Source organism: Ranitomeya variabilis, chromosome 1 (genome assembly GCF_051348905.1).
Source record: "Ranitomeya variabilis isolate aRanVar5 chromosome 1, aRanVar5.hap1, whole genome shotgun sequence".
NCBI lineage: Eukaryota > Metazoa > Chordata > Amphibia > Anura > Dendrobatidae > Ranitomeya > Ranitomeya variabilis.
In genome coordinates this window covers 297,228,967-297,256,631 of record NC_135232.1, presented here as the reverse complement: position 1 = coordinate 297,256,631, position 27,665 = coordinate 297,228,967, and the positions used below count along the sequence as shown (strand labels likewise).

Below are 27,665 nucleotides of genomic sequence, written 5' to 3'. Positions count from 1 at the left end.
TATCACCAGGCGATTATCACTATCTGGACCAAAGTGCACGCAAGCCCTGGTCTGACTACGTCCCCTTCTATAGTAAGGAGCTAATATTATCAACTCTATTGTGTCACAATTGCTGCACCCAGTAAACTAAGTGATGCATCACTGGAATCAGGGTCTCTTTTCCTACATTATGCTGCTCTCGCTCAGATGAGGTAACAGAGAGCAAAAACCTGGTGACAGATTCCTTTGTGACAAAAGCAGGATACAAGTCAGAAATGGTAATTATCCATGTGTACAATTTTGTTATTTTTAAGGTGGACAATGGCTTTTAGGTGTCATGTGCGGTCAGTGTTCCCAAGCTTATTTAACGTCTGTTTAGGACGTTTACTCCGGCTATTGGTGATTCTGTGTAAAGAAAGCTCCTGAGTTAAGGATTTGCAATATGCTGAGAAAATAAAAAGTACAGTAATTATTATCTTCTTGGCATAATGTACAGTTCTCTGGATTAGCTGTATTTGTTTCTATTGCGTGGCAGTCATTTTTACGTTTGTAATGCTAAGAAGGCACAAATGACACTTGAGAAGCCATCTCGCCAGGACGCAAGATTTAGCCCCGTATGCTTGGGGAAAAAAAATAATCTGAAGTGTACAAAAAAAGTTTTTTTGGAGTAGTTGCCATTTTCCGAGACAAGTCTGATGGAGCTGTACGATGGCTTACTTTTGGCAGGTGAGACATGGTTTTTATTATTACCATTTTGGGATAGATGTGACTTTTTGATCTTTTGCTACAGCATTTTTTGTGGTAAAACGTAATTTTCGCATTCTGGAATTTTTCTGTTTACACTTTTTAACGATTCGGTGAGTTGTTTTTATATTTTGATAGATTGGACTTTCTGAACCCGGCGTAATCAAACATTTTTTTTATTTTGTATTTTTGAATTTTTGAATATCTTTATTGTCATCAGTGTTTACCATCAGTGTGCCATCTGTGTCCATTTTTACCATCAGTTTGTCATCCGTGTGTCTCCGTTTTTACCATCAGTGTGTCATCTATGTGTTCGTTTTTACCATCCGTGTGTCATCCGTGTCCGTTTTTACCATCAGCGTGCCATCCGTGTGTCCGTTTTACATTCAGTGTGTCATCCGTGTGTCCGTTTTACCATCAGTGTGCCATCCGTGTGTCCGTTTTACCATCAGTGTGTCATCCGTGTGTCCGTTTTACCATCAGTGTGCCATCCGTGTGTCCGTTTTACAATCAGTGTGTCATCCCTGTGTCCGTTTTACCATCAGTGTGTCATCCGTGTTTACCATAAGTGTCATCCGTGTCCGTTTTACCATCAGTGTGTCATCCGTGTGTCTGTTTTTACCATCAGTGTGTCATCCGTGTGTCTGGTTTACCATGTGCGTCATCGTGTGACTATTTTTACCATCAGCTTCTCCTATACTATGCAGTGTTAAATACAGACCGCACACAGACATCACACTGATGCCATCCGTGTGCTGTACATTTTTCTCACAGACCCATAGACGTGTATTGTCCCTTTTCATCCATGTTGCGTGAATAAAATGGACATGTCCCTGTGAGTGTTGCTTGGTCACACTGTGAATAGCACTGTAGATTATAATGGGTACATGACAGCAGATACAACACGTAAATGCAAACGTCTGACTGGGGCCTTCTGTTGCCAGCTGTTGGTGCCATGCTTCTTGTATGCTGGGAGCTGCCGTTTTGCACAAGCACCAGGTCAGCGCTGGCACGGGGCATCGTAAAGAAAGCTCTTTTGTGCACCCTTTAGTAAGATGAGGAACATCTGGCACACTGATGGTCAGGAGAAGGGAGTCAGCATGTGCAGTAGAGAAACTCCCTTGTCACCGGTGCTATATTTAGTGAAAGCACACTGCCAACTTTCCAGAATGTTAATGAGGATGAAGCTAAATGCGACGGGAATGACTCAAGTTCATGGGCTGCTGTAGTATGAGGAGCTTTGTCCCATCAGGACACGTTCCTGAGCTCATATTTTCTTCTGGTTTTATAAAAACATGCCGTATCATTAGAGGAGCATACACATACTCCTCATTTATAATGGATGCTATGTAGCAGTCCTCAGCCAGAGAGCAGAACTGGAGCGGTGTGGGTAGACGTTCTCCGATAGCTTCTTCTATGCGGTGCCCACAGAGGAGGAAAGTCTTGGTGTAACTCCAATTGTCTTTTATCTTCCTGCATTATTCACAACATATTTGATCATAAAAATAGGTCAGCGTTACCCGGTGCGTTCATGTGAGCCAAGGCTAGAGTTAGAGCAGAAGCCATTTTTGTTGTACCAGGTAATGTCTCGTGGAGGCTGCCGTGCTGCCGCGGATGTGATGAGTGAGATGTGTACAGGAGACATCTGCCTGTTTTCAGAGGACAATAGCGATAACTAAAATGAGGTTGGTTCTGTACAGCAGATGGTGCCAGCAGAAATACAGCATATGTGACCATCTTCTTGTCATGCGGAGAGTTGCATTGAAAGGATCCTAATGTACTATGAAATATACAGGATTTGGACCCCTTTAGGGGAATTTATATTCTGCTTAAAGAGGATCTGTCACCAGATTTCACATTACAAAAGTAAGCTCTCTATATAACCATGTATACTGATTTGTAAAATCCGGTGACTGAGACCTATCGCTACGTCAAAAATAGCCGTTGTTGCCCTTAAAGCATCACTCAAGCCGGTTTATTTTCAGCCCTGAAGTGGAGCTTTAAATCTCCCTGCCCCTGGTTTTACACACTTTTTCTGACGTCTTCATCTTTTTTCTGTCCCGCGGCGTCATCTTGTTAACGCAGATTTTGACTGGCCGGAATTCGGACGCTATGTCACAATCTCTTGATGCAAGTCTACGAGAGCCAGAACGAGGCGATCATAGACTTGTATTGAGTTGTGACTTTCTGCTCACCCAGCAAACACTGGAGACACAAACTGCAGGAGACCGATGGCAGGGGCAGTGATGACAGATGAAGAAGCCAGAGGGTGAGTATCAGACAGCGGAGCAGGAGACTTGGATTAAGTTTACCACTCCAGCGGTGACACAAAAATAATGCTGGAGTGGTGCTTTAATTTCTTTCCGCTGCTCTCGTAAGTATGTAAAAAATTTTTATTGTAGTGTCTTCTTTTACAAGCACTTTGCAATTTTACCCATTTATGATGTTGCGAATAACCCTTTAATTTTCTGCGTTATTTGGGATATCAGACTTTGTACATGTCTGCCTGTAGATGATGGCTTAATAATCTGTTGAAACCCCTATAGGGTGGAACATGGGAAGCCGCACACAGTGTAGCATGGCCTAATACTTCATGAATGAGTATGATGGAATTAATTGAAGTCAGCCTTACAAACTGTAGAAAGTTCCCTTTGTTCACTGTTGGCTGCGGAGGGCTTCATAGTTTAGTTTCCTATCTGCCTTGTCCTGATTTGAATTCCAAACTTGCCCACAGTACATTTTACAAGGACATTTAATATTGTGAAGGACTTACATAGCTCATACAGTGTCTGTTGTTTTTTTTGGTTTTTTTTTTACAAAGTGGTGCAAGAAAATGGATATTAATGTTAAAAATAGGTAATGTGCACCATTTTTTGGAGGTAGCTCCAAGGCCTCTTTGTGAGATCACAGTATAGTCCGGTTCACTATGTAATTTCGCCGGAATTTTCTGGAGAGTTTCAAATATGTACATTTTTGGAAAGGCTATGGTATAAGCAATAAGAAAAACAATGTTTCCATTTGCCCCGAGTCCTAAGTGGCCGCCATCTTGGATTTTACAAAATGGCTGATTTACATCGATTTTCGTTAATATCTCAGCTTGTAAGTAACGTAAAACTTAAATTTTGACAGCTAAACATACATTTTGAGTACTAAGAAATGCAGTGGTATCCAAATAAATACTCTATATACGACTACAAATTGTATCGGTTTATATTTGAACAAATTTTCGAACTCGAAAAGCAGAGAGTTAATGTTTTTAACTTTTGAACAACCAGAGTGTCTTTACATATCGCCACCATCACTGTCATCATCAGTTTCATATTTGGTCTGAGTGTCCTCGTCATTCATACACTCGCTGTCACACTGACAAAGATCGGTACAGGATAAGTTATTTTTTCGGCACGAACACCTTGAAGAAGAACAGTCATGTTTGCATTGACAACTAATCATCTCGATTATTGCTTTTGGAGCTGGAAGAACATCTGTCATGGTTGGTTTCAACTGTCCATCCAACCCTTTGTGATAGCCATTCTTCTCGGGATCCAGCTGAGAATCCTGCAAAGCAATGTTAGCTTGTCCCCACACTCTGGCTTGGATATGGACTCTGAGGACATGTTGTTTTAGAGCTCCGAGTGTAGGAGGTAACCTGTCACTTTCCGCCATATGCTTGCAAAATAGATGCCATCGCAGTTCGGGAATATTCTTAATAAAAATGCCTTTTGGAGAGTAAGCAAAACATACGAAGGTAGCAAGAGTTGACAACATAGTTTCGCTCACTTCTTTTTCAGTCGAAAGCATCTGCAGAGAACTGATTACATCTGGTGTTGCGTTCATGTAAGCTTGCAGCCAGATTGCTTTGCCAATTCGAGAGAACCTTCCAGTTGTGTCAGCACCAGTGAATGCATGGAAGGCTGTCAAAGCCTTTGCTCTGTCTGCCCCTATGACTCGCCTTATTGGCTCTATCTCGATCATCCCAGAGACCATTGAAATCGATGTATTCTTCAGCATGAGGTCATAGTTAGCTATGACCAACACCAGTACATCGGTATCAGGGGAGAAGAAAACCATCCTTGCATCCGGTGGGTTTCGTTGTGTTGCCAAGACAGCTTGGTAGATCAACAGTGTGTCTGCTTCTTCGTGATTGTTGTCGTCGAAAACTAAGTTTTTGTTGCTCCTGGTACACCCTGAAGAACAAGTGATGACCAGTTTTTGTGATGAACTGTTGAACTCTAGAGTCTTTGCAGCAAGATAGTTGGTCAGGTCAGCCTTTGTCTTGTCATGTGAAAGGAACCTGTTCATTGGAATATGATTAATGTTTGTTTCATCTCTGACCTGGTACTGAATTGGTGCCTTTCCTTTTCTTCTTTTATCCCTGGTAGCATCCTTGAGAGAATTTTCCCTATACGTATCAAACACAAGGATTATTTCATCGTAATTTTCTGTGAGAGACATAAGCCTGTCATTGAAGCAGTAACTGAGATCTTTGACTGTCACTAGTGTTGCCGGTTTCTTGGCCATCTTTTGCAGAAGAACCATTCCATCTACCAGGGCTATCTTGCGACTTGGAGCATCTGATCTTGTGTCCATCCTATCTTCTGGCTGCAGATCTTTCTGTGGAGTTTCTACTATAACCAACTTGTTAAGGAGACTGATCAGTTTTGATTTGTCATGGCATGGTAACATTGTACCATCTGGAGCAAAAAAGGCTCTTGGGGTCAGAGTGAATTCGTAGTTCCCAATGGCCACTTTCTGGTTTATGTCTCTGTTGGACCTTGCCAAAACCATCATTCTTCCATACAAGTCCTTGGTCTCCTTAAGATCAACAGTCTTGTCTCGGAGTTTTACTGTGGTTTTCTTGTTTGCCGACATGAACATCCTGTTGTTCTCCTTCTTTACTGGTGCCCATAGGCTAACATCCCCATTGATTCGCGCCAACACATAGTCTTCATACAGCTTTTGACCTGTCTCATCTGCATTCAGGATCATTTTTACGTACTCATCAGGGATGTAGGCATGGGTGATTACATTGTGCAACTTGTCACCTACAACAGCAAATGGGTTGCCATGTTTCAAAATTGCTTCCTTAATCTTGTCAATAACATGATGACACTTCTTGACTGCACTTGGCCCAAGATCGTGATGCTCTCTGGTTTTGTCACGTTCTAAATCAAACTGTCTGGTATATTCTTTGACAACTCGGGAGAGTTCAGGTGTGGCCATGAAGAATCTCTGACGAGCATTGGCATTGTTCGAGATGCCGACTATGCCAGCATGGATTTTCATCAGCTTGTTCAGATGCTCGCATGCATGGTCCGCCCCAATGGATACAAATGGGATAGCACTTTTCGTGACTGAAATGTTACCCGCTTTCATTTCTTCCCATGTTTGAGGGTGATTTATTTTAAGGTCATGCATGTCCGTGATATACCTTGGCCACAATCGCTTGTATTTCATCCGGTCAAATGCAAAGAAGAGCTTGCTGAGCTGCTCTCCGGCTTGAAGATGAAGCTCAAGGTCTGCATTCCTGGTTGCAGCAACAAATAAAAGGATTGTTTCCATTCGCTGTAGGTAGTTCATCATTGACTTGAACATTGCATTTTTGGATCTCTGTTTCACCCATGTTTGAAAGACTGTGATTATGTCAGCAGTGGTCAAGGCCTCTAGTAGGGAAGTGCTTGCTTGTTTCACTGACTTACTTTTTGTGTTCTTGTTTTCCTCAGAACAGGCAGCTTCAATTCCCTCTGTTGCCATCAAACACACCTGTTTTAGTTCTGGATTATCAATGAAGAACTCGTCCAGCAACAGTTCATACAGAGCAACATATGTATATGTGTGAGCACGAAGAGCACGCTTGTAATGGGTACATTTCAGTATTTGCCTTGTTGTTGCAGACCCATACACATCACCTTCTATCCATGCATCATCAATACCCGAGTTCTCCGTAGAGGTACCCAGAGCGCGCAGGGCAGCCATTACAACATGTAGCTCTCCCAGTCGTGGAACAACGGTGCGTTTCAGATCAGGTCTTGCATCTAGAAGTTGGACAACCTTCTCATACAGAGCCATATCAAATGAAATAACAGTGGGATGATCTTCACCAACAGTCAACTTCCTCAGTTCACTTGCTTGCATGATCACAGTCAGCAAGGTTGACCACTCGTGTGCTAGCTCTGGTAGCAGTGGTAAGGCTCCAACATTGGTAAATCGCTTGCTTTCGGACAACAGTGAGTTGTATCCTGACCATCCAGGAATTTTGCTCGATGCTTTCTCTAGTTGCTGCATTCTGGATACAGCAGTAGCAACAATCCATCCAAATTGTGAAAGTTGGGAAGAACCTGATATTTCCTTGTTTGTGACAAAGTGTTCTGATCTTTGGGTATGTTGTACTTTTGGCTTGTCACAGTGCAACATATGTACATGGTATGGAGTGACAGATAAAGTGTGGGCATCTGTTATCTTCAAGGGTGGTGCAACTGGTTCTCCAACAGCATCTACTTGCTGATATACAGCAGTAATAGTTCCATGTGTGGTTCCTTTCCCATCAGGGGTATCCTCTGCAAAGTCTGTGTTATCAACTGCAAAGAACACAAAGGTACCCTTCTTCAAGAATGGTGGCACGTAAAGACCTTTTAACTCTCGGGTGTTTTCTACAACAGCATTAGCCAAAGCAGTTTCCATTCGTAGGGTACGGCCATAGGGAACACAAAACCCATGTGAACTAAGAAGATTCATTAATTTCTTATCGCGAGTGGTGTGATGAACAGTCAGAGCTAGCCCCAGGACCTGTGGGTTTTCTCGTGCGTTGGGTTGTCTGAATACTGATGATTCGGTTTTTGGCTTGTAGTTGACCTGGCGTTTTGATTTGAATTCATACATGATGTTCTGACTCATAGTGAGTGCTGCTCGGTCAACAATTTTGGTCCTTCTTTGAGTTTCAAGGCTGTTAATCGGCCCTGTTATGATCCAACGGATAGCGGAATATAATTCTGCTGGAACGTCGTGTATGTCACTAGTGACCGTTATGGTGTTTTTATCATTGACTTCCGTTGTAAAATTAGCAATGCTTTTCCTAATTAACTGTGCTGCTTTGTAGATTGTCTGCATGTTGTCTGCATCATCACTACGACATTCCATTGCAGAATTAACCATGATTTCCTCACAGGCTTCTGGTGAATAAAGAACTGCTGATTCCCTTCTGTTTTTTGAAAGACAGGATTTCAGATGTGGCAAGGCATTCATTATAATTTCTTTGAGCCACTTTCTAGTGAATGTAGGTTTGTGATTTTCCACGCCTTCTATACCAAGCATATTCAAATAAGTGGTTTCGATATCTTGTATAGATAGATATGATTGGTTCTGTGTTTGAATATCCACTAGGTTTAGCAACTCTAGCAGACTTGCACGTTGTAATAAGGGTTCTTTGTGGTCTGTTCTGTTGGTACTACGTTCTCGTTGTCCATGAAAAACATGCTTTGTCCAACAGCTTTTGTGGTACCGGACGTCAATAGAATGTGCATCCCCTGGTGCAATGCATGTGTTCAGTCTTGTTTTCAGTGTTAAATTATCTGATGTTTCAATAGCTTGTTTCAACGATTTCCCTGCGTTGACTGTCCTCACATTATAAAGCTTCTCATTCTCATCGTTCTGACAAAAGAAACATTTTTCCTTATCCAGTGGCCATGTATGTGACCTCGTGAATGGTGATGAAGAGTCAGATGTTAATGAACCTGATTCGTCCATTTCAGCACGTCCTCTTTTTAATCCTCGTTTCTTGGTAATGTGGCTACCAGTAGCTAATGCATGTGCATAACGGTCCCGGGCTCGTTGTATTTGGTCGTTGTTAATTGAATTTGTGTAACAACTTCGATGGTAGACTGCCTGATGTGTAGCGATTGTGTCTTTCCTGTTGCTAATCCGTCGATGGATATCAACATAGTTGCCATCTTGTAAACTTGCCCTCTCTGCTACTATGTCCAAAACGCGCTGGTAAGACTGTATCCGAGGATTTTGCACCAACTTCTCATTGCCATTGGAAGACTGACAGAGCATACATAGCTTCCAGTTGATAGGTGCCTCACCTTCACAAGTGACTTCAGTAGCTTGTGGTTTGTCTGTCATGTTCAACTCCTGTAATAAAAGAAAAAAAAAACATGTGATTCCTGTCATTATGTATTATTATGTCAATACTAATTAATTATAAAAAACTGCTGTAGTAAATATCTAAAACACATCTGCAACTAGTAATATTGCATTTCTTAGCCCTAAAATGTATGTTTAGCTGTCAAATTTTATTTTTATGTTATTTATAAGCTGAGATATTAACGAAAATTGGTTTTACGTCAGCCATTTTGTAAAATCCAATATGGCGGTCACGTGGGACTCGGGGCAAATGGAAACATTGTTTTTCGTATTGCTTATACTATAACCTTTCCAAAAATGTATAGTTTTCAGACTCTCCAAAAAATTCCGGCGAAGGCCTAAATCAATACATAGTGAACCGGGCTAGTATATATGTCTAGCATTAAAGTGTCTCCTAGAGAAAATTCAGTGCTCCGTTATCTGACCTCCATTTATATCCAACCTGTAGATCAGTCTGTAGACGAGGACTATGCATTTAGTGTTCAAGATTTGTTGCAGTAACCAGGCTGAATTCATGGGCACAAAGTCTGCCCTTGTGAATTTGTCATAAGCATGACTTTGACAGTCACCTTCAAAATATTGTGCAGTCACCTCAGAGATTGAATAGAAATGTAATCTGCCAATTAGGAAAGGGTCTCAGTCAGGAATTAATATAATATATCTGCGGATCATTTTATAGGAAGATTCTGTTATAGGCTTGTGAGCCTCCGTACGGGCATCTCCAGCCACGTGGGTTAGGTGGAATTGGGACATTCAGATGTCATGGTTGGAACAGGAACTCATTAACATCCATGGTGCTGTTTACATGAGCATGCAAAAAAATAACAGAGACATGTCCGCTGTTGATCCAAGTCATGGGTCAAAATCACCCATACAGTGCAAGCCTATGGGTCCATGAAACTCACTGACAACACACACTGCCATCTGTGCGCAGGCCATCTTCTGTTTGGTGCTTGTTTTAGCATTGCAATGGATAGGAGAAGCTTTGCAATTTTTTTTCTGCATAGAATAAAAAAATCTGATGAAAAGCTGATGGTAAAAGCTGACACACTGACCAAAAACCGATGAATGTCGGTCCATTTTCATTACATTAAAAAAAAAAAAAAAGTCTGAATGAGGCCTAATTCTGTAGCTTTAATATATTCATCATTTAGTAGGCTTCCATTATATTATGGAGAAAGCTTTAAAACTAGGGGTCCGATTCATCAACACTGATGTTCACACCAGTCTTGATGAGAAGGTGTGCTAGAGTCAGACACTCCTCATTTATAAAGACGTATACGCCATTTTATGTATGAGGCGCTGCGGATGAGTGGCATGCATCTGTGTGATCCTCGCAAAATGCCTACTATAGTTCATGCTGGAGTAAGGCCATGTTCATATCTTCAGTATTGGGTCGGTATTTTACCTCAGGATTTGTAAGCTAAAACCAGGAGTGGGTGATAAATACAGAAGTGGTGACGTGTTTCTATGATTGTTCCACTCCTGGTTTTGGCTTAAAAATACTGAGGTAAAAATACCCTCACCAAATACTCAATGTGTGCACGTTCTTCTAAGACACTGTGTTTTTTAGACTACATTCCTATAATCAGTTTTTGGTGACTTTTTGACGCTGCATATTTAAAGAAAAAAAATACACAGGTAACCAATATTATTCTATAGGTGCAGAAATTCAGAAAATCTGCAACATCAAAAACTCACCAGAAGCTCATTTTGGGATCAAAGCCTTAAAGTTGCAAAAAAAGGTTAATTAAAAAACCCAGTGCGCCTGATTTGCACAATTTGGTGCAAAAAAAGTCAATGAACACCACAAACAAAAAAAAGAAAAGGGCTTAAACGGCAAATTATGATTTGTATTTTCCTTCCTAGTGCAACATGGGAATGAATTTCAAAGAGAAAATGTATATTGTGAAACCTAGTTTCTAACCTTTGCTTAATTTAGAAATCTTTACTGTACTATTACGTTCACACCAGTTTTGATGAGAAGAAGTGCTAGAGTCAGACACTCCTCATTTATGAACATGTACACGCCAATTTATGTATCAGGAGCTGCGGATGAGTGGCATGCATCTCTGTGTGAACCTTGCCAAAAAGCCTACTATAGTCCCTGCTGGAGTAAGGCCATGTTCATATCTTGAGTATTGGGTCAGTATTTTACCTCAGGATTTGTAAGCTAAAACCAGGAGTGGGTGATAAATACAGAAGTGGTGACGTGTTTCTTATATATTTTTCCTCTGATTGTTCCTCTCCTGGTTTTATCTAACACATATTGATGTAAAATACTGACCAATTACTGAACAAGTGAACATGGCCTAACAGTTGCGATGTAGTGAATGCCGACACTCGTCATGACTTTTGACGATCAGCGGTCACCACACCCCTGCTCTCCGCCCACCTTATTGGAGCTGGGCAAAAATAGCTTGAGAATGTCAAGTCACATCATTTTTTCAGAACCTCAAGTTGCCCCAAAATTATGCTACTTTTCAAAGCTTTTTAAGGCAGAATACTGGCTTAAAAGCTTTGATGAATTGTGCCCTAAGACTTTTATATATCGATAGAGATCATTGTATTCATGTACAGTACTTGACATGTATGTAAAATTATGATATCCGCTGGAGAATGCAATGGCATTTTGTGGAAAGTTTGCCTAATGAACTCTCAGTAAAAGTCCCCTAGAGGAAAATTATCATAATTGAAAAATATCAAAATTGCTGTTTTCTTGGGGACAATTTCTTCCCAAATTGCTATCATAAATGATTAAATACTCTGAGGGAAGACTTAAGCCAAAATAGGTTCTAAACATCCAGAAAACAATGCAATCACTTCCCTGTAGTTAGAAAAATAAGTGAATTAATATTTTTTTCATCAATCTCTATTTTTAAAGTTTGTAAACCAGTATGTTTTTATGGCTGACTTTTATTGCTTTGTATATACAGTATTTGTATTTGTCAGACTTTGTCCTCAGTGAATCTTATTATCTGTCAAACCATTTACGGTACTTGTACACAAGACTAATGTCCTATGAAGCCAGTTAACTATACTAGAATTTGTAAGTTTACATTTCAAACTTGAATCTGACCCTGTACACGCATACGCACGTACATACATACATACATGCATGCATACATACCTTACATACATACTTACACACGCAGACACGTACGTACATACATGCATACATACACACGCAGACACATACATACATACATACATACATACATACATACACACTGTGGTGTAGTGACCCCTGTGGCAGCTAGGGGGCGCTGTGTGTGCTCCTTGGGATATGCATTGAGGCATATCTGTTGTGATAATGGTAGTAAAACAGTGACTGGCAGTGTTGTGAATGGCCGATATGTGTCGCAGAGGGAGTATGCGTGGTAAGTCTGATGCAATGTTGTTGTCCTGGGACCTGTAGTCCCTCAAGAGTTTGTATAGTTGTAAGAGAGATTTACTAGGCTAGTTGTGTGAGATGGGCGGAACAAACTAGCCACACAAACACACTCCCATCTAGGGGAGTAGTTAGTAGCATATAATGTAACTGAGGTTTGGTCACATGGGCTCTGAGTGTGGATCTAATGGTCTGTGCTGGAAGGTCCTGGAGAGAGCCCCATGTGTTGGGAGTGTCGGCTCCCTGAAGAGCACATGGCAGGGGTTCTGGACCTCGCACAGACCAGGCTGTGGAACGGATGGAGATCCGTGTTGTACTGACCGGGGTCAGAGTGAAAGAATGTTTGAAGGATGCCTCTGGTGAAGAGACGTATCCGAGAACCTGTGCGGCAATGGCAGGTAACGAATGGAGATTCATGTTGTACTGACCGGGGTCAGAGAAAAAGAAAGAGTGTGAATGTCTGAAGGATGCCTCTGGTGAAGAGAGGTATCCGAGAACCTGTGCGGCACCAAGAGGTAACGGATGGAGATCCGTGTGATATGCTAACCGGGGTTAGAAGAGAGAGACATTGTGTATGGGGCACCTCTGAGGCCAAGAGGTGTCCAGGAACCCGTGAAGGTTGCCAATGGGTAACGTCTGAAAACCGTGTGTAATGCTGACCGGGGTCAGAGACGAACTGTGGTAAAGTTGAATATGTCCAGATACTGTTCAAGCTGTTACTAAGTTCCTGTGGATGTGGTTTATATTGTGTGAAATAAACCTAAGAGACTCTGTTTTGATAGAAAACCGTGCCCGAGTGCGTTAATCCCATGCCAAGCGAGTGTCCCCCAAGACACGTAGTAGGCGCTATGCTACAACATGCAAATGCCCTGCAGTGTCTCCAGACAATCTAATTATCTCAAATGTTCCAAACAGTTTGAAGGGGGCTTTACATATATCAAACTGCAGAGAGCAGCGGTAAAGTTTTTTTTCTGATGAAGCCCCCATTCAGAGGCTGTTTTGGAAATCTGGAAGAATGATTATCCAGATAAGTAAATGTGAGTGATACCAATAGTAAAGCATCCTGAGACAATTCATGTGTGGGGGCTTTTCATCCAGGGTAGTGGAATTTCTCACAGTTTTGCTTAAGAATACGGCCATGAATAAAAAAAGTTATCTAAACATCCTCCAAGAGCAACTTCATCACCAAATTACTCCTGGATCATTGGGAGAATATTGCATTTTCCTGCATGATGGAAACCATGTTACTAGGCAAAACTGATAGCTAAATGAGTCCATGAACAACACATTGAAATGTGGGCTCGTGGCCAGGAAACTCTCCAAATATCATTCCCATTGAGAACCCTGTGGTCAATCCACAAACCATGGGTGGACAAACAAACACACAGAAGTTGTGAGAAAACCTAAGCACTGAATAGGCAAGAATGGACTGTCATCAGTTAGTATTTGGACCAGGAGCTGATATGCAACATGGGACGAAGGGCAGAAGTCTTGAAAAATGAGTGTCAACACTGTATATATTGAGTCTTTGCATAAATGTAATGTAATTGAAAATAAAGGTATACAAATTTATGAAATTCTTAGGGTGCTCTCACATTGCATTCCAGCACCCGATTGGTGGCCCTGTCGAGTCTTACGTTTAAACGCACCACAAAATGGGATCGGCCGTACAGTGAAGGAAATAATTATTTGATCGCTGGGTGATTTTGTAAGTTTGCCCACTGACAAAGACATGAACAGTCTTTAATTTTAAGGGTAGGTTGATTTTTAACCCCTTTCTGACCTCGGACGGGATAGTACGTCCGAGGTCAGATCCCCTGCTTTGATGCAGGGCTCCGCTGTGAGCCCACATCAAAGCCGGGACATGTCAGCTGTTTTGAACAGCTGACATGTGCCCGCAATAGCGGCGGGTGAAATCGCGATTCACCCGCCGCTATTAACTAGTTAAATGCTGCTGTCAAACGCAGACAGCGGCATTTAACCGGCGCTTCCGGCCGGGCGGCCGGAAATGAGCGCATCACCGACCCCCGTCACATGATCGGAGGTCGGCGATGCTTCTGAATAGTAACCATAGAGGTCCTTGAGACCTCTATGGTTACTGATCCCCGGCAGCTGTGAGCGCCACCCTGTGGTCGGCGCTCACAGCACACCTGCATTTCTGCTACATAGCAGTGAACATCAGATCGCTGCTATGTAGCAGATCCGTGTTGTGCCAGCTTCTAGCCTCCCATGGAGGCTATTGAAGCATGGCAAAAGTTTAAAAAAAAAAAAAAAAAGGGAAAAAAATAAAAAAATATAAAAGTTTAAATCACCCCCCTTTCGCCCCATTCAAAATAAATCAATAAAAAAATAATCAAACCTACACATATTTGGTATCGCCGCGTTCAGAATCGCCCGATCTATCAATAAAAAAAGCATTAACCTGATCGCTAAACAGCGTAGCGAGAAAAAAATTAGAAACGCCAGAATTACGTTTTTTTGGTCGCCGCGACATTGCATTAAAATGCAATAACGGCCGATCAAAAGAACGTATCTGCACATAATGGTATCATTAAAAACGCCAGCTCGGCACGCAAAAAATAAGCCCTCAACCGACCCCAGATCATGAAAAATGGAGACTACTAAAAATAGAGCTACGAGTATCGGAAAATGGCGCAATTTTTTTTTTTTTAAGCAAAGCTTGGAATTTTTTTTCACCACTTAGATAAAAAATAACCTAGTCATGTTAGGTGTCTATGAACTCATACTGACCTGGAGAATCATAATGGCAGGTGGTCAGTTTTAGCATTTATTGAACCTAGCAAAAAAGCCAAACAAAAAAACAAGTGTGGGACTGCACTTTTTTTGCAATTTCACCGCACTTGGAATTTTTTTCCCGTTTTCTAGTACACGACATGGTAAAACCAATGATGTCGTTCAAAAGTACAACTCGTCCCACAAAAAATAAGCCCTCACATCGCCAAATTGACGGAAAAATAAAAAAGTTATGGCTGTGGGAAGGAGGGGAGTGAAAAACGAACACGGAAAAACTGAAAATCCCAAGGTCATGAAGGGGTTAACATTGAGAGATGGAATATTCAAAATAAAATCTAGAAATTCACATTGTATAAATTACGGTATATCAATTTCTTTGCATTTTGCAGTGAGAAATAAGTGTTTGATCCCTCTGGCAAACAAGACTTAATACTCGGTGGCAAAACCCTTGTTGGCAAGCCTAGCAGTCAAACTTTTTTATAGTTGATGATGAGGTTTGCGCACATGTCAGGAAGAATTTTGGTCCACTCCTCTTTGCAGATCATCTGTAAATCATTAATTTTTTGAGGCTGTCACTTGGCAACTCGGAGCTTCAACTCCCTCCAAAAGTTTTCTATTGGATTAAGGTCTGGAGACTGGCTAGGCCACTCCATGACCTTAATGTGCTTCCTTTTTGAGCCACTCCTTTGTTGCCTTGAAAAACAGAAAAACCTGGAGTAAAAAATCCAAGAAAAAATGTACTAAAAAGTTTTTACCTTTTACATCATAAAAATACACATTTAATTACAAAATTGTAGCATGACAAAAATAGTTTATACAGAGAGGGATGGATAACAAAAGATGTGGGTCTCAAAAAAACATGTAATGAGGTGGGCACAGCATTCATAAAAAACATATAAAGTGCCAGCTTAAGTAGACAGAAGCATTACCATGGCTTATTAATTACATATAATCCTGAATAATCTGGATCCATAAAGTGCCAGGTGCTGGTATGTTATATCACTGCTACCTAACAAATGCAAGAGTGCTCTTACCCATAGTACCTCTTTAAGACACCACAAACGCAGCCCCAATGCGCGTTTCGCAATGACTTCTTCGGGGGGCCCTGTTTGAGGTGTGTCTCAGCAATCTTTATATAGAGCTCAACAAAAATAATTTTTATATATATATACACTCACCGGCCACTTTATTAGGTACACCTGTCCAACTTCTTGTTAACACTTAATTTCTAATCAGCCAATCACATGGCGGCAACTCAGTGCATTTAGGCATGTAGACATGGTCAAGACAATCTCCTGCAGTTCAAACCGAGCATCAGTATGGGGAAGAAAGGTGATTTGAGTGCCTTTGATCGTGGCATGGTTGTTGGTGCCAGAAGGGCTGGTCTGAGTATTTCAGAAACTGCTGATCTACTGGGATTTTCACGCACAACCATCTCTAGGGTTTACAGAGAATGGTCCGAAAAAGAAAAAAAATCCAGTGAGCGGCAGTTTTGTGGGCGGAAATGCCTTGTTGATGCCAGAGGTCAGAGGAGAATGGGCAGACTGGTTTGAGCTGATAGAAAGGCAACAGTGACTCAAATCGCCACCCGTTACAACCAAGGTAGGCCTAAGAGCATCTCTGAATGCACAGTGCGTCGAACTTTGAGGCAGATGGGCTACAGCAGCAGAAGACCACACCGGGTACCACTCCTTTCAGCTAAGAACAGGAAACTGAGGCTACAATTTGTACAAGCTCATCGAATTTGGACAGTAGAAGATTGGAAAAACGTTGCTTGGTCTGATGAGTCTCGATTTCTGCTGCGACATTCGGATGGTAGGGTCAGAATTTGGCGTAAACAACATGAAAGCATGGATCCATCCTGCCTTGTATGGAGCATCTTTGGGATGTGCAGCCGACAAATCTGCGGCAACTGTGTGATGCCATCATGTCAATATGGACCAAAATCTCTGAGGAATGCTTCCAGCACCTTGTTGAATCTATGCCACGAAGAATTGAGGCAGTTCTGAAGGCAAAAGGGGGTCCAACCCGTTACTAGCATGGTGTACCTAATAAAGTGGCCGGTGAGTGTATATTAAAAGCAAAAATTATGTATCGAAAATAATATATAAATAAAATAAAAAATAATTAATAATAAGGATAATAATGAAGAAGAAACTGACAGTATTGTGAAAAATTGTCGCATGTAAATTTGAGGTGATGGTTTCGACACTCCAATGCCCAGGACAACACCACATGAATGAGCTTGAGAGGATATTGATAAGCACACTAGGATGAACTGGGAAAAAAGAATAATAACAAGGACATACAATTGATAAAATAAAACCAGGTGAACAGTCATTTAAAGAAACGGGACAAAACTCCATTGCTCATTCAAACCTGCCGGTTCCATAGTGAATAGAATGGAAATCCAACTACAATCACGCTGTGCAAGAATACGCTTATAATCCCCACCCCTTATTCATAAATGTACATGATCAATACCCCACACCAGCAGGATTATAATTTTGCTTAAATTTATAGTGGCGGGGGATTGTCTTGAGAGTACTCGGGTCAGCTGCATCACGTGCAGCCATAATGTCTCTCACATGCTCGCGTGTTCTCACACGTAATTCTCTAGATGTCCATCCGATATAGATAAATCACAAGTGCAACGAGCATAATATACAACATATGATGTTTTACACTTGATGTAGTCTCTGATCCTGTACTCTCTCTGACCATCTGAGGACATGAAAGTTGTTGCTCGAACATGGTTCTTGCACGCTAAACAGTCACCATAGGGATAAAAACCTGTCTTTTGTCTACCCACATTAAAAAGATTTTTAGTCACATAGTGACTGCTGCAGAAAATATCCTTTAAGTTCCTGCTCCTACATGCAGTCATCAATGGTCGCATGGGAAGATGTTTTGAAAGGATAGGGTCAGTCAGCAATATAGACCAATGTCTATTCAATATGGTGCGCTTGATGTTCCACTGATCATTAAAGGTGAAAATAAAATGGGTTCCTACCTCTGTCTTAATGGGTTTATGTTTAAATGACAGCAGGTCGCCTCTAGATGCCCGACGCGCCTTCCTATATCCCTGTCTAATACTCCTCTCACTGTAACCTCTATCCCTAAATCTCTGCCCAAGGTCCACAGCCTATCTTTCAAAAAATTCATCAGAAGTACAGATTCTTATGGCATGAAGAAAATGGCCGCCCGGAATTGCCTTGATGGTGGAGCTCAAATGAGATGAAGAGGCGTGTAATAACGCATTCACTGATGTCTGTTTACGGTACTTATCCGTATATACGTCCATTTTCTTGTACCTTGATCTCATCATCTAAAAAAGAAATGGTTTTCTTGTTGTACACATACGTCAACCTGATGTTGGAGTCATTGCGGTTCAAAACTGACATAAATGTATCGAGATCATTGACAGATCCCTGCCAAATAAAAAGGATGTCCTCTATAATACGATACCATCCAAGGATCTGGGGGAAGGCGTGCACATCGTCCAAGAAAATCCCCCTCTCCCAATATCCGAGAAAGAGATTAGCATAGGACGGCGCACACGCCGCCCCCCTTGCAGTGCCCTGCCACTGCAAGAAAAAACAATCCTTGAATGTTAAAAAGTTATGGGTCAGTTTGAAACGCAACAAGTCCAACACCAGCTCTCTCGTATCAGCTTCCAGATTGCTCACCTCCAGAAAAAAATTGTGCTGCTTTCATTCCATCCTCATGGCGGATGCTGGTGTACAATGAATCAACAACCGTCGGTACGAGCAGTATGTTGCCTTGGCTGTATGTTTTGAGTCATTGTCTTGCTGGAAAACCCAGCCACGACCCATTTTTAATGTCCTGGCGAAGGGAAGGAGGTTTCACTCAGGATTTTACGGTACATGGCCCCATCCATTTTCCCATTGATGCGGTGAAGTAGTCCTGTGCTCTTAGCATCTCCCCCAACACCCCCAAAGCTTGATGTTTCCACCTCCATGCCTGACAGTGGGGACAGTGTTTTTTGGGTCATAGGCAGCATTTCTTTTCCTTCAAACACGGCGAGTTGAGTTAATGCTAAAGACCTCAATTTTTGTCTCATCTGACCACAGCACCTTCTCCCAATCACCCACAGAATCATCCAGATGTTCATTGGCAAACTTCAGACAGGCCTACACATGTGCCTTCTTGAGCAGGGGGACCTTGCGGGCACTGCAGGATTTTAAACCTTTACGGCGTAATGTGTTTCAAATGGTTTCTTGGTGACTGTGGTCCCAGCTGCCTTGAGATCATTGAAAATTTCCCCCGTGTAGTTTTAGGCTGATCCACAATGTAAGATTTTGCATTGTGCCCCAGATCGATGTCGATTGACAGTCATTTTGTTGTCTCCTTCTCACCCAGCATTTTACTTATGGTTTTGTAGCACATTCCAGCTTTGTGCATGTCTATGATTTTGTCCCTGGCATCCTTATAAAGCTCTTTGGTCTTGCCCATGTTGTAGAGGTTAGAGTCTGACTGATTAATTGAGTCTGTAGACAGGAGTCATTATAAAGGTGACTATATAAGTCTGTAATGCAGGTAACGAGTTGATTAGGAGCGTCTAACTGTTCTGTAGGAGTCAGAACTCTTAATGGTTGGTAGGGGATCAAATACTTATTTCTCACTGCAAAATGCAAATAAATTTATATCATTTATACCATGTGATTTTCTGGATTTTATTTTTGATATTCTATCTCTCAATGTTAAAATTAACCTACCCTTAAAATTATAGACTCTTCATGTCTTTGTCAGTGGGCAAACTTACAAAATCAGCAAGGGATCAAATAATTATTTCCTTCACTGTATACGCCAATAGGGCCATAGACTAGAATAGTGCTGGGCTGGCAAGGGAACGTATGAATACGTTTGAATCCCATTTTGTGAGGGTTCAGACGTGGTGCTGAAACACAATGTTAAAGCATCCTTAGAATTGTGCTCCAGTAATTCTAGAAACCTCTGACTAAGAGATCTAAAAACTGTGAAGCGGCAAACTTTGACAAAACCAAAGTATTTGTCAGTCTCCAAACTTTTGACCATGATTGTATAGTATATTCTTTTGTTTTTGACATTGCTGTTTATGCAGTCCTCGAATATTTTGTGTAGACTCTGCACCCTATGCTATCATTGTACTTTTCTAAGTTTTTGGACCATTTAATATCAGAGTGAACATTCTTGCTGGAACAGCACACACCAGAGAAAAGTAAGGACAGAATCATGTTCTGTATGAAAGATTCATGAAAGGCGTTCACTCTGGATTCTTGATGTGCTCCGCTCTGCATCTATTCTCGGTCTCCATTGACCTATTTTATCTTCTCTATTCTCTGCATAGTTCTGTTTTTTTCTGTTTTCTTTCTTTTTAACAGGGCATCCTGGTAATTTCCCAGGGAGTGCATCCCTCAATCGCTGAGCCGGGAGAAAGCGGGCTTAATTGCTTTACTTCTATAATTATAGCTTGTAGTACTAATGCCTTGTGTCACCAAAATTCATCGATTAATTCCACTATTTGTTCTGTCTTTGTCTAGCTCTTCATTTTGTCAAGACTTGCGTCTGGTTTTTATTAGAGCGTTAATGGTCACTGGTGATATTGATGGTTGTTTAACTAATAAATTATATACAGTCTTCACAAGTCCTTCTGAGCTTTATAACCACGGTCACAACTAGTTTACTGAACCTATCCAGTATGGGAAAAGTTATAATAGTGCATGAAGTCGTGTCGGCATGTTTGCAGTACTACAAGTTATATTACTCTACTGACAACATGTCCATGGCATGTGTTGGAGGTATATATTGTGAGGATAGCCTACTGTGCCATTTTACCATTTGCTTGCACCTTTACAGGTCAACAGATCTTTTCCTGGAGAATTACATCAAATGTAATGTCTTTTTAATAGGATGTGAACAGGGTATGGTTTTTAATTTTTCTCAAGCGACAGATACACCATTAGTGAACATCTCCGAATATATTCCGAAACTCCTTAAATTGTTCACTTTTGAGCACCAGATCACCAGTGTAATTATAGGCCCAAAAAGTTGCAGTTGTATACAATTTATATATGGAAATGGTCAGTCACTTCACAACTGATCTTCCCCCAAGGTTGGGTTCACAGGAGAGTATAAAAAAAATGATTCAGATTTTCATCCAGAAAAGTGTGAGGATTTTTTTTTCCACTTGTCATCTGCATGTAATCCATTTTTTATAGCACCAGCTACTAATCGTTTCAGTTTCCTAGAGAATTGCAATCTAGAAGTCAAAATGGGATGCTATGGTACCACATCTGATTTTCTTTTTTTGCTCACCGATAGAGTTGAATGGGTGAGTTACATCCGATTTAATGAAGACACTAGTGCATACTGCAATTTCTTTTCACAAGCAGTTTCGGTCTGTGAAAAAAAAATCCGCCCGGCCCCAGTGAATAACACAGTCCGAGTGCTGTCCGTTTTTTCACAGACAGCTCACAGGCTACAAATACGGAGACGTGAACGAGCCCTAAGGGTTCACACATTGTCTGCATTGTTGTTTTTTTTTCAGCAATTCACTGAAATTGCATAAAAAAGACATTGTTAAATCCACACTGCATATACAACGCCAAAAGTGTCTGACAATGGCTTTCTCTTGTCCCCCCACTGAAGTGCTTCTCACAAAATTGGAATATCATCAAAAAGAGAATTTATTTCAATTCTTCAATACAAAAAGTGAACCTCATATATTATAGTCCTTACAAACAGAGTGATCTATTTCTGTTAATGTTGATGATTATGGCTTACAGCCAATGAAAACCACAAAGTCATTATCTCAGTAAATTAGAATAATTAACAGAAAACACCTGCGAAGGCTTCCTAAGCATTTTAAAAGGTCCCTTAGGCCGGTTTCACACGTCAGTGGCTCCGGTACGTGAGGTGACAGTTTCCTCACGTACCGGAGCCACTGACACACGTAGACCCATAGAAATCAATGCATCTGTGCATATGTCATTGATTTTTTGCGGACCGTGTCTCCGTGTGCCAAACACGGAGACATGTCAGTGTTCGTGGGAGCGCACGTATTACACGGACCCATTAAAGTCATTGGGTCCGTGTAAAACACGGACCACACACGGACCTTCTCCGTGTGCAGTCCGTGTGGCGTGCAGGAGACAGTGCTACAGTAAGCGCTGTCCCCCCCCACATGGTGCTGAAGCCGCGATTCATATCTTCCTTGCAGCAGCGTTTGCTGCATAGAAGATATGAATAATAGTGTTTAAAATAAAGATCTATCTGTCCGCCGCCCTCCCACCCCCTGTGCGCCCCCCCGCTGTTCTGAAAATACTCACCCGCTTCACTCGTTGGCTGTCGATGCTTCCTGTGCTGGCCGACCCTTCTACTGTATGCGGTCACGTGGGGCCGCAGATTAGAGTCATGAATATGTGGCTCCACCTCCCATAAGGGTGGAGCCGCCTATTCATGACTGTAAATGAGTGGCCCCACGTGACCGCATACAGTAGAAGGCAGGAAGGCAGGACAGGAAGCCGCGACAGCCAACGAGGGAAGCGGGTGAGTATTTTCAGAACAGCGGGGGGCGCACAGGGGGTGGGGGGGCGGCGGACAGATAGATCTTTCTTTTAAACACTATTATTCATATCTTCTATGCAGCAAACGCTGCTGCACAGAAGATATGAATCGCGGCTTCAGCACGATGCAGGGGACAGCGCTAAACTTTAGCGCTGTCTCCTGCACGCTCCGTGTGGTACCCACTCTGCACACGGGCGGCACACGTGTGCTGCACGTATGGCCTACGTGAGCTCACGGGCACACGGACACGGATAACTCCGGTACCGGAATTATCTGGACGTGTGGGACAGCCCTTAGTCTGTTTCAGTAGGTTCCACAATCACTCTTTGTATTGAAAAACTGATATCAATGAACTTTTTGATGATCTTCTAATTTTGTGAGAAGCACCTGTACATGAACTTTCAGCCTAGCGCTCTTGTTTATAGGGTGAGAGATGGCTGTCTTCTGAATGAATATATGATGTGAATCAAGGATGACAACCATCCAGAAATTAAGGGCAGTCTGTAAAATCACTTTTTTTTTTTTTTTTACCTGTCCATAACCAAATATAAGGCATCCATGATTTTTTTTTTTTAAGCTGAAGAAACTTATACAGAGTATTTTCACTAATTGTCATAATTTTACAGTTCATAGTGAGTGCAGCTGATGTATTCATATCAGAATTATGGGCTGTAGGTATATATTGCTTATAATTATAATGATTTAGTTTGGTTTTTCCCAAAAAATTGTCACTGTAATTTTTTGGTAAACTGGCCAGAAAAAATGAAAAGTCAAGTTGACAATCCTGATGTGAATTTTCAGGGCGAGGGCTACAAATGTAGTGTATATTATATAGAATGTATGTATTTTTTATTTTGTTAATTCAATTATCCTAATCCAGACCTTTCAAATAAATCACTTTACAAGTGGGATTATACTGATGAGTACGTTACAGTATTTGCAGTACAGAAACCCTTCTGATGGCGCTAGTTCTTGGTAACTACGATGACACAGATGTCTGCATCAGAGCATGGTGTTCTTCATTAAACCACCATAAGAAAATAAATAGTAAATCTGCGTTTATCTACTTTCCATCTACTCTCATTGCTGCGGCATTCGCTGTTACACCCCGTATCCGTGATTGCCCCATGCTGTTCTATACATCTGTACATCTTATGTCATATTAACGGTGTGTTTGTTTCTTTGTACTCCTCAAAACTGGCACATTGCCTAATATTGGACTACCTTGGATTGTGCTCTATGTACCAGCCCTTGGACCAACTGTGAGCAGGACTTGATCTATGGGTTCTCCCTGAGCTCATAATTAGCATATTACATTCACTTTTACTAATCCATACTAATACTGTTCATGTGGCAGAGTGGACAGTAAACCACTTATTTGGAGCTCAGACCAAGCATCAGAGACAACATGTATCACTTGGAACTGAAGCATCAGAATTACATTATAAAACACTAATTTTGGCAGTAAGCCATGTGTGATTGGCGTAATTACCTTTAATTCTGGACTGTGGCTATAACAACATGTGGCTCTGTGAAAAGATTGTATAATTAACTTAATTAATTAATTTTTTTTCTATCTTATTTTTTTAAGGTTTCCTGCTGTTCAAAGACTTTTGTATGAATGAAATTGACGAAGGTGTCCCTCAACTCAAGTTTTATGAGGAGGTATGTGATCTGCATGACTACATTTTTATGGATGTCTTCTAAAAAAAAAAAAAAAAAGAATATTTTGTACAGGAAAAAAATAATTTTAATAGCTGATACTCTGAGTTCTTGTTCATACATCAGAGTACAAATCCTACATATGCAGAACCTTTTGCTATTTATTTCTATGGAGGAACTTTTCTCACAGCGGTGATGAGAGTCAAAGTGTGAATTTTCCATTTCAGGTAATTAGTGTTGCCAAAAGCACATTCACACAAGTAAGATATGGATTGTCTTATGACGAAGATATTGTCTCTGAATCTGCACTAAAATCCATATCAAAAACATAATTCCCCATCTGCATTGTTACCTATGGTCATTTCATAATCGAGATCTACACCCTTGAACACTTTTTAGTGTTATTGCCTGCCTTCAATAGCGACAGGCAATTTTTTCATTAGAAAATTCTACTGTTTGGCTTGTTCAGCAATGTATAAACTACAGTGAAGTTCTTCTGTTCTTCATGGTTTGGCGGTTCACTCGTGTCTGATCATTATTCTGGAAAAGACATCTGCAGCATATGAAACTGCCTTCTCTTGGTGGACATATATCGGGGCTGCCTGTTGGTCATTACTAATATTGTTCCTGATTTTTGGCTATAGGCTGCTTTTGGGGAGAAGAGATCAGACAAAATGGATTCATGATTTTGTTACCTTGTTTTTTTCTGGCTACAAGGCTCTATATCCATTTACCCTTTTGGGCATGGCGAACATGTGTATTACGGCCCTTATACTTTACCTATTATATGGTAGTTATCTGCTTAAGATTCCAATTGGTGCTATGTAATGCTTTACTTCCCCTGCAGCAGAGGCTCCCGGACCCCTTATTCCTGCAATAATACCAGCAAGCTAAACAACATTTTAAAGTTAACAATTGGAAAAGTAGAGGTCTAGAAATTCCTCCTGGTGCCCTGTAATCAGGAGTGACAATGGATCTTCTGATGCTAGTGAGAACTTAGTTAAAGGGAAGGTGCCATCAAAAAAATTTTTTTTACAGCAATTGTAAAAATGTAAAGAATTAATGTTTACATTTTCTTAAAAAATATTATCATTTGTTTATAATTTAGTAAAATATGAAAAATAATTTGAAAAGTTTTGGAATTTCCACTTTTAAACACTAGGGGGAGCAGCTGCTGAAATTTCAGAAAAACCTAGTGTACAACTAGCTCACATTACTGCACTGCAGTAATTATGGGCGGAGTCTGCTGACCTGTGTGATGTCTCCTCTCCTCCCCTTCTGGGTGTTTGCTAAGGGATGAGAGGATGATATTCAGGAACCCAGTGAGCAGCCATTTTGTTGGTGACTGCAGAGTAAGGCTGCCGTCACACTATCAGTATTTGGTCAGTATTTTACCTCAGTATTTGTAAGCCAAAACCAGGAGTGGAAAAATAAGAGGAAAAGTATAATAGAAACATATGCACCACTTCTGCATTTATCACCCACTCCTGGTTTTGGCTTACAAATACTGAGGTAAAATACTGACCAAATACTGATAGTGTGACCGCAGCCTTAGGCTACTTTCACACTAGCGTTGTTTGCAATACGTCGCAATGCGTCGTTTAGGAGAAAAAACGCATCCTGCAAAGTTGTCTGCAGGATGCGTTTTTTCCCCATAGACTAACATTACCGACGCATTGCGATGTATTGCCACACGTCGCAACCGTCGTGCGACCGCCGCCACAAAAAAAGTTACATGTAACTTTTTTTGTTTGTCGAGTCCCACCATTTTCGACCGCGCATGCACGGCCGAAACTCCGCCCCCTCCTGCCCGGACCTTGCAATGGGGCAGCGGAAGCATTGTAAGACTGCTTCCGCTGCCCACGTCGGGCATTTCTTTCACAGCATGCGTCGGTACGTCGGGCTCCTCAGATCCTGTCTTGGCGATGTGTGAAAGTGAGACGACAGGCGCAGTCTGGGGTGACGCTGGGGGGAAATGTAGCCATATAGTAACGATAAAAATGAGACCCCTCTCTAAAGCTGCCTCACCAGCCCTGACTGCACCTAACTGGAGGTCATGCTGCCCCCTCTATTACCCCAGACCCGCGTGCAGGTGCTCAGCCAGAACCACCATAGAATGGGTCCGCTTTCTGAAGATAATACTGCCATAGTGTTCTCACATAATACCGCCATATAGATCACACATAATACCGCCATATAGATCACACACAATACTATCAAATAGATCACACAATACTGTCATACAGTTCACATAATACCACCATATAGATCACACATACCGCCAGTGTTCTCGCATACCGCCATATAGATCACACAATACCGCCACATACTTCTCACAATGCCGCCATATAGATCTTACATAATACCGCCATATAGATCACACACAATACCACCATATAATTCTCACAATTCTGATCAAGCATAATACCACCATACAGATCACATAATACCGTCATATAGATCTCACATAATGCCATAATACAGCATGACCCCTGCAGCTCCTGTTATCGCAGGCATTGAGTTGTGTGTGCAATGGGGAAAGACATGCAGGGGGGAAAGGAATGCATAGGAGAGGATTAGATACACTGTTCACCAGACAGTATCACACAGGATAGGATTAGATACACGGCTCAGCAGCCAGTATCATACAGGATAGGATTAGATACACGGCTCAGCATAGTATCACACAGGATAGGATAAGATACACGGCTCAGCAGAGAGTATCACACAGGAGAGGATTAGATACACAGCTCAGCAGTCAGTATCACACAGGAGCAGATTAGATACACGGCTCAGCAGTCAGTATTCCACAGGAGGATTAGATACACAGGTCAGCACAGTATAGGATTAGATACACAGGTCAGCATACAGTATCACACAGTATAGGATTAGATACACGGCTCAGCACAGTATCACACAGGAGAGGATTAGATACACAGCTCAGCAGTCAGTATCACACAGGACAGGATTAGATACACGGCTCAGCAAACAGTATCATACAGGATAGGATTAGATACACGGCTCAGCATAGTATCACACAGGATAGGATTAGATGCATGGCTCAGCACACAGTATCACACAGTATAGGATTAGATGCATGGCTCAGCACACAGTAGAGGATTAGGTACACAGCTCAGTTAGTATCACACAGGAGATGATTAGATGCATGGCTAAGCAGACAGTATCACACAGGAGAGGAGTAGATACACAGCTCAGTAACATACATGGGAGGAGATAACTGCTCAGAGTCAGCACCACAAAGGAGAGGATTAGATTCCCTCTCCCCCTCCCCACTGATACTCACGGCTGCCTGCTGAGTGCTTCTCCCTCCCGTCCATGGTCTCCTCCTCCTCCTATGACTGCAGGGCTCCTGCGATCATCCTGGGAAGCTGGCCTGGAGCTCACAGCTCCAGGAAGATGGCGCTGG

The 27,665-nt window shown here is 41.7% G+C and overlaps 1 protein-coding gene across 2 annotated transcripts in view; it reads left to right on the top strand.

Annotated features, from left to right (window-relative positions):
• The window catches only part of GRK3 (G protein-coupled receptor kinase 3), a 357,635-nt gene that overhangs the window by 209,842 nt on the left and 120,128 nt on the right, over positions 1-27,665 (top strand). For both annotated transcript variants that reach the window (XM_077295516.1, XM_077295507.1), the window contains exon 3: positions 24,168-24,241. In XM_077295516.1, the coding sequence (XP_077151631.1) occupies positions 24,168-24,241 (74 nt within the window). The remainder of the gene's footprint in view (positions 1-24,167; positions 24,242-27,665) is intronic.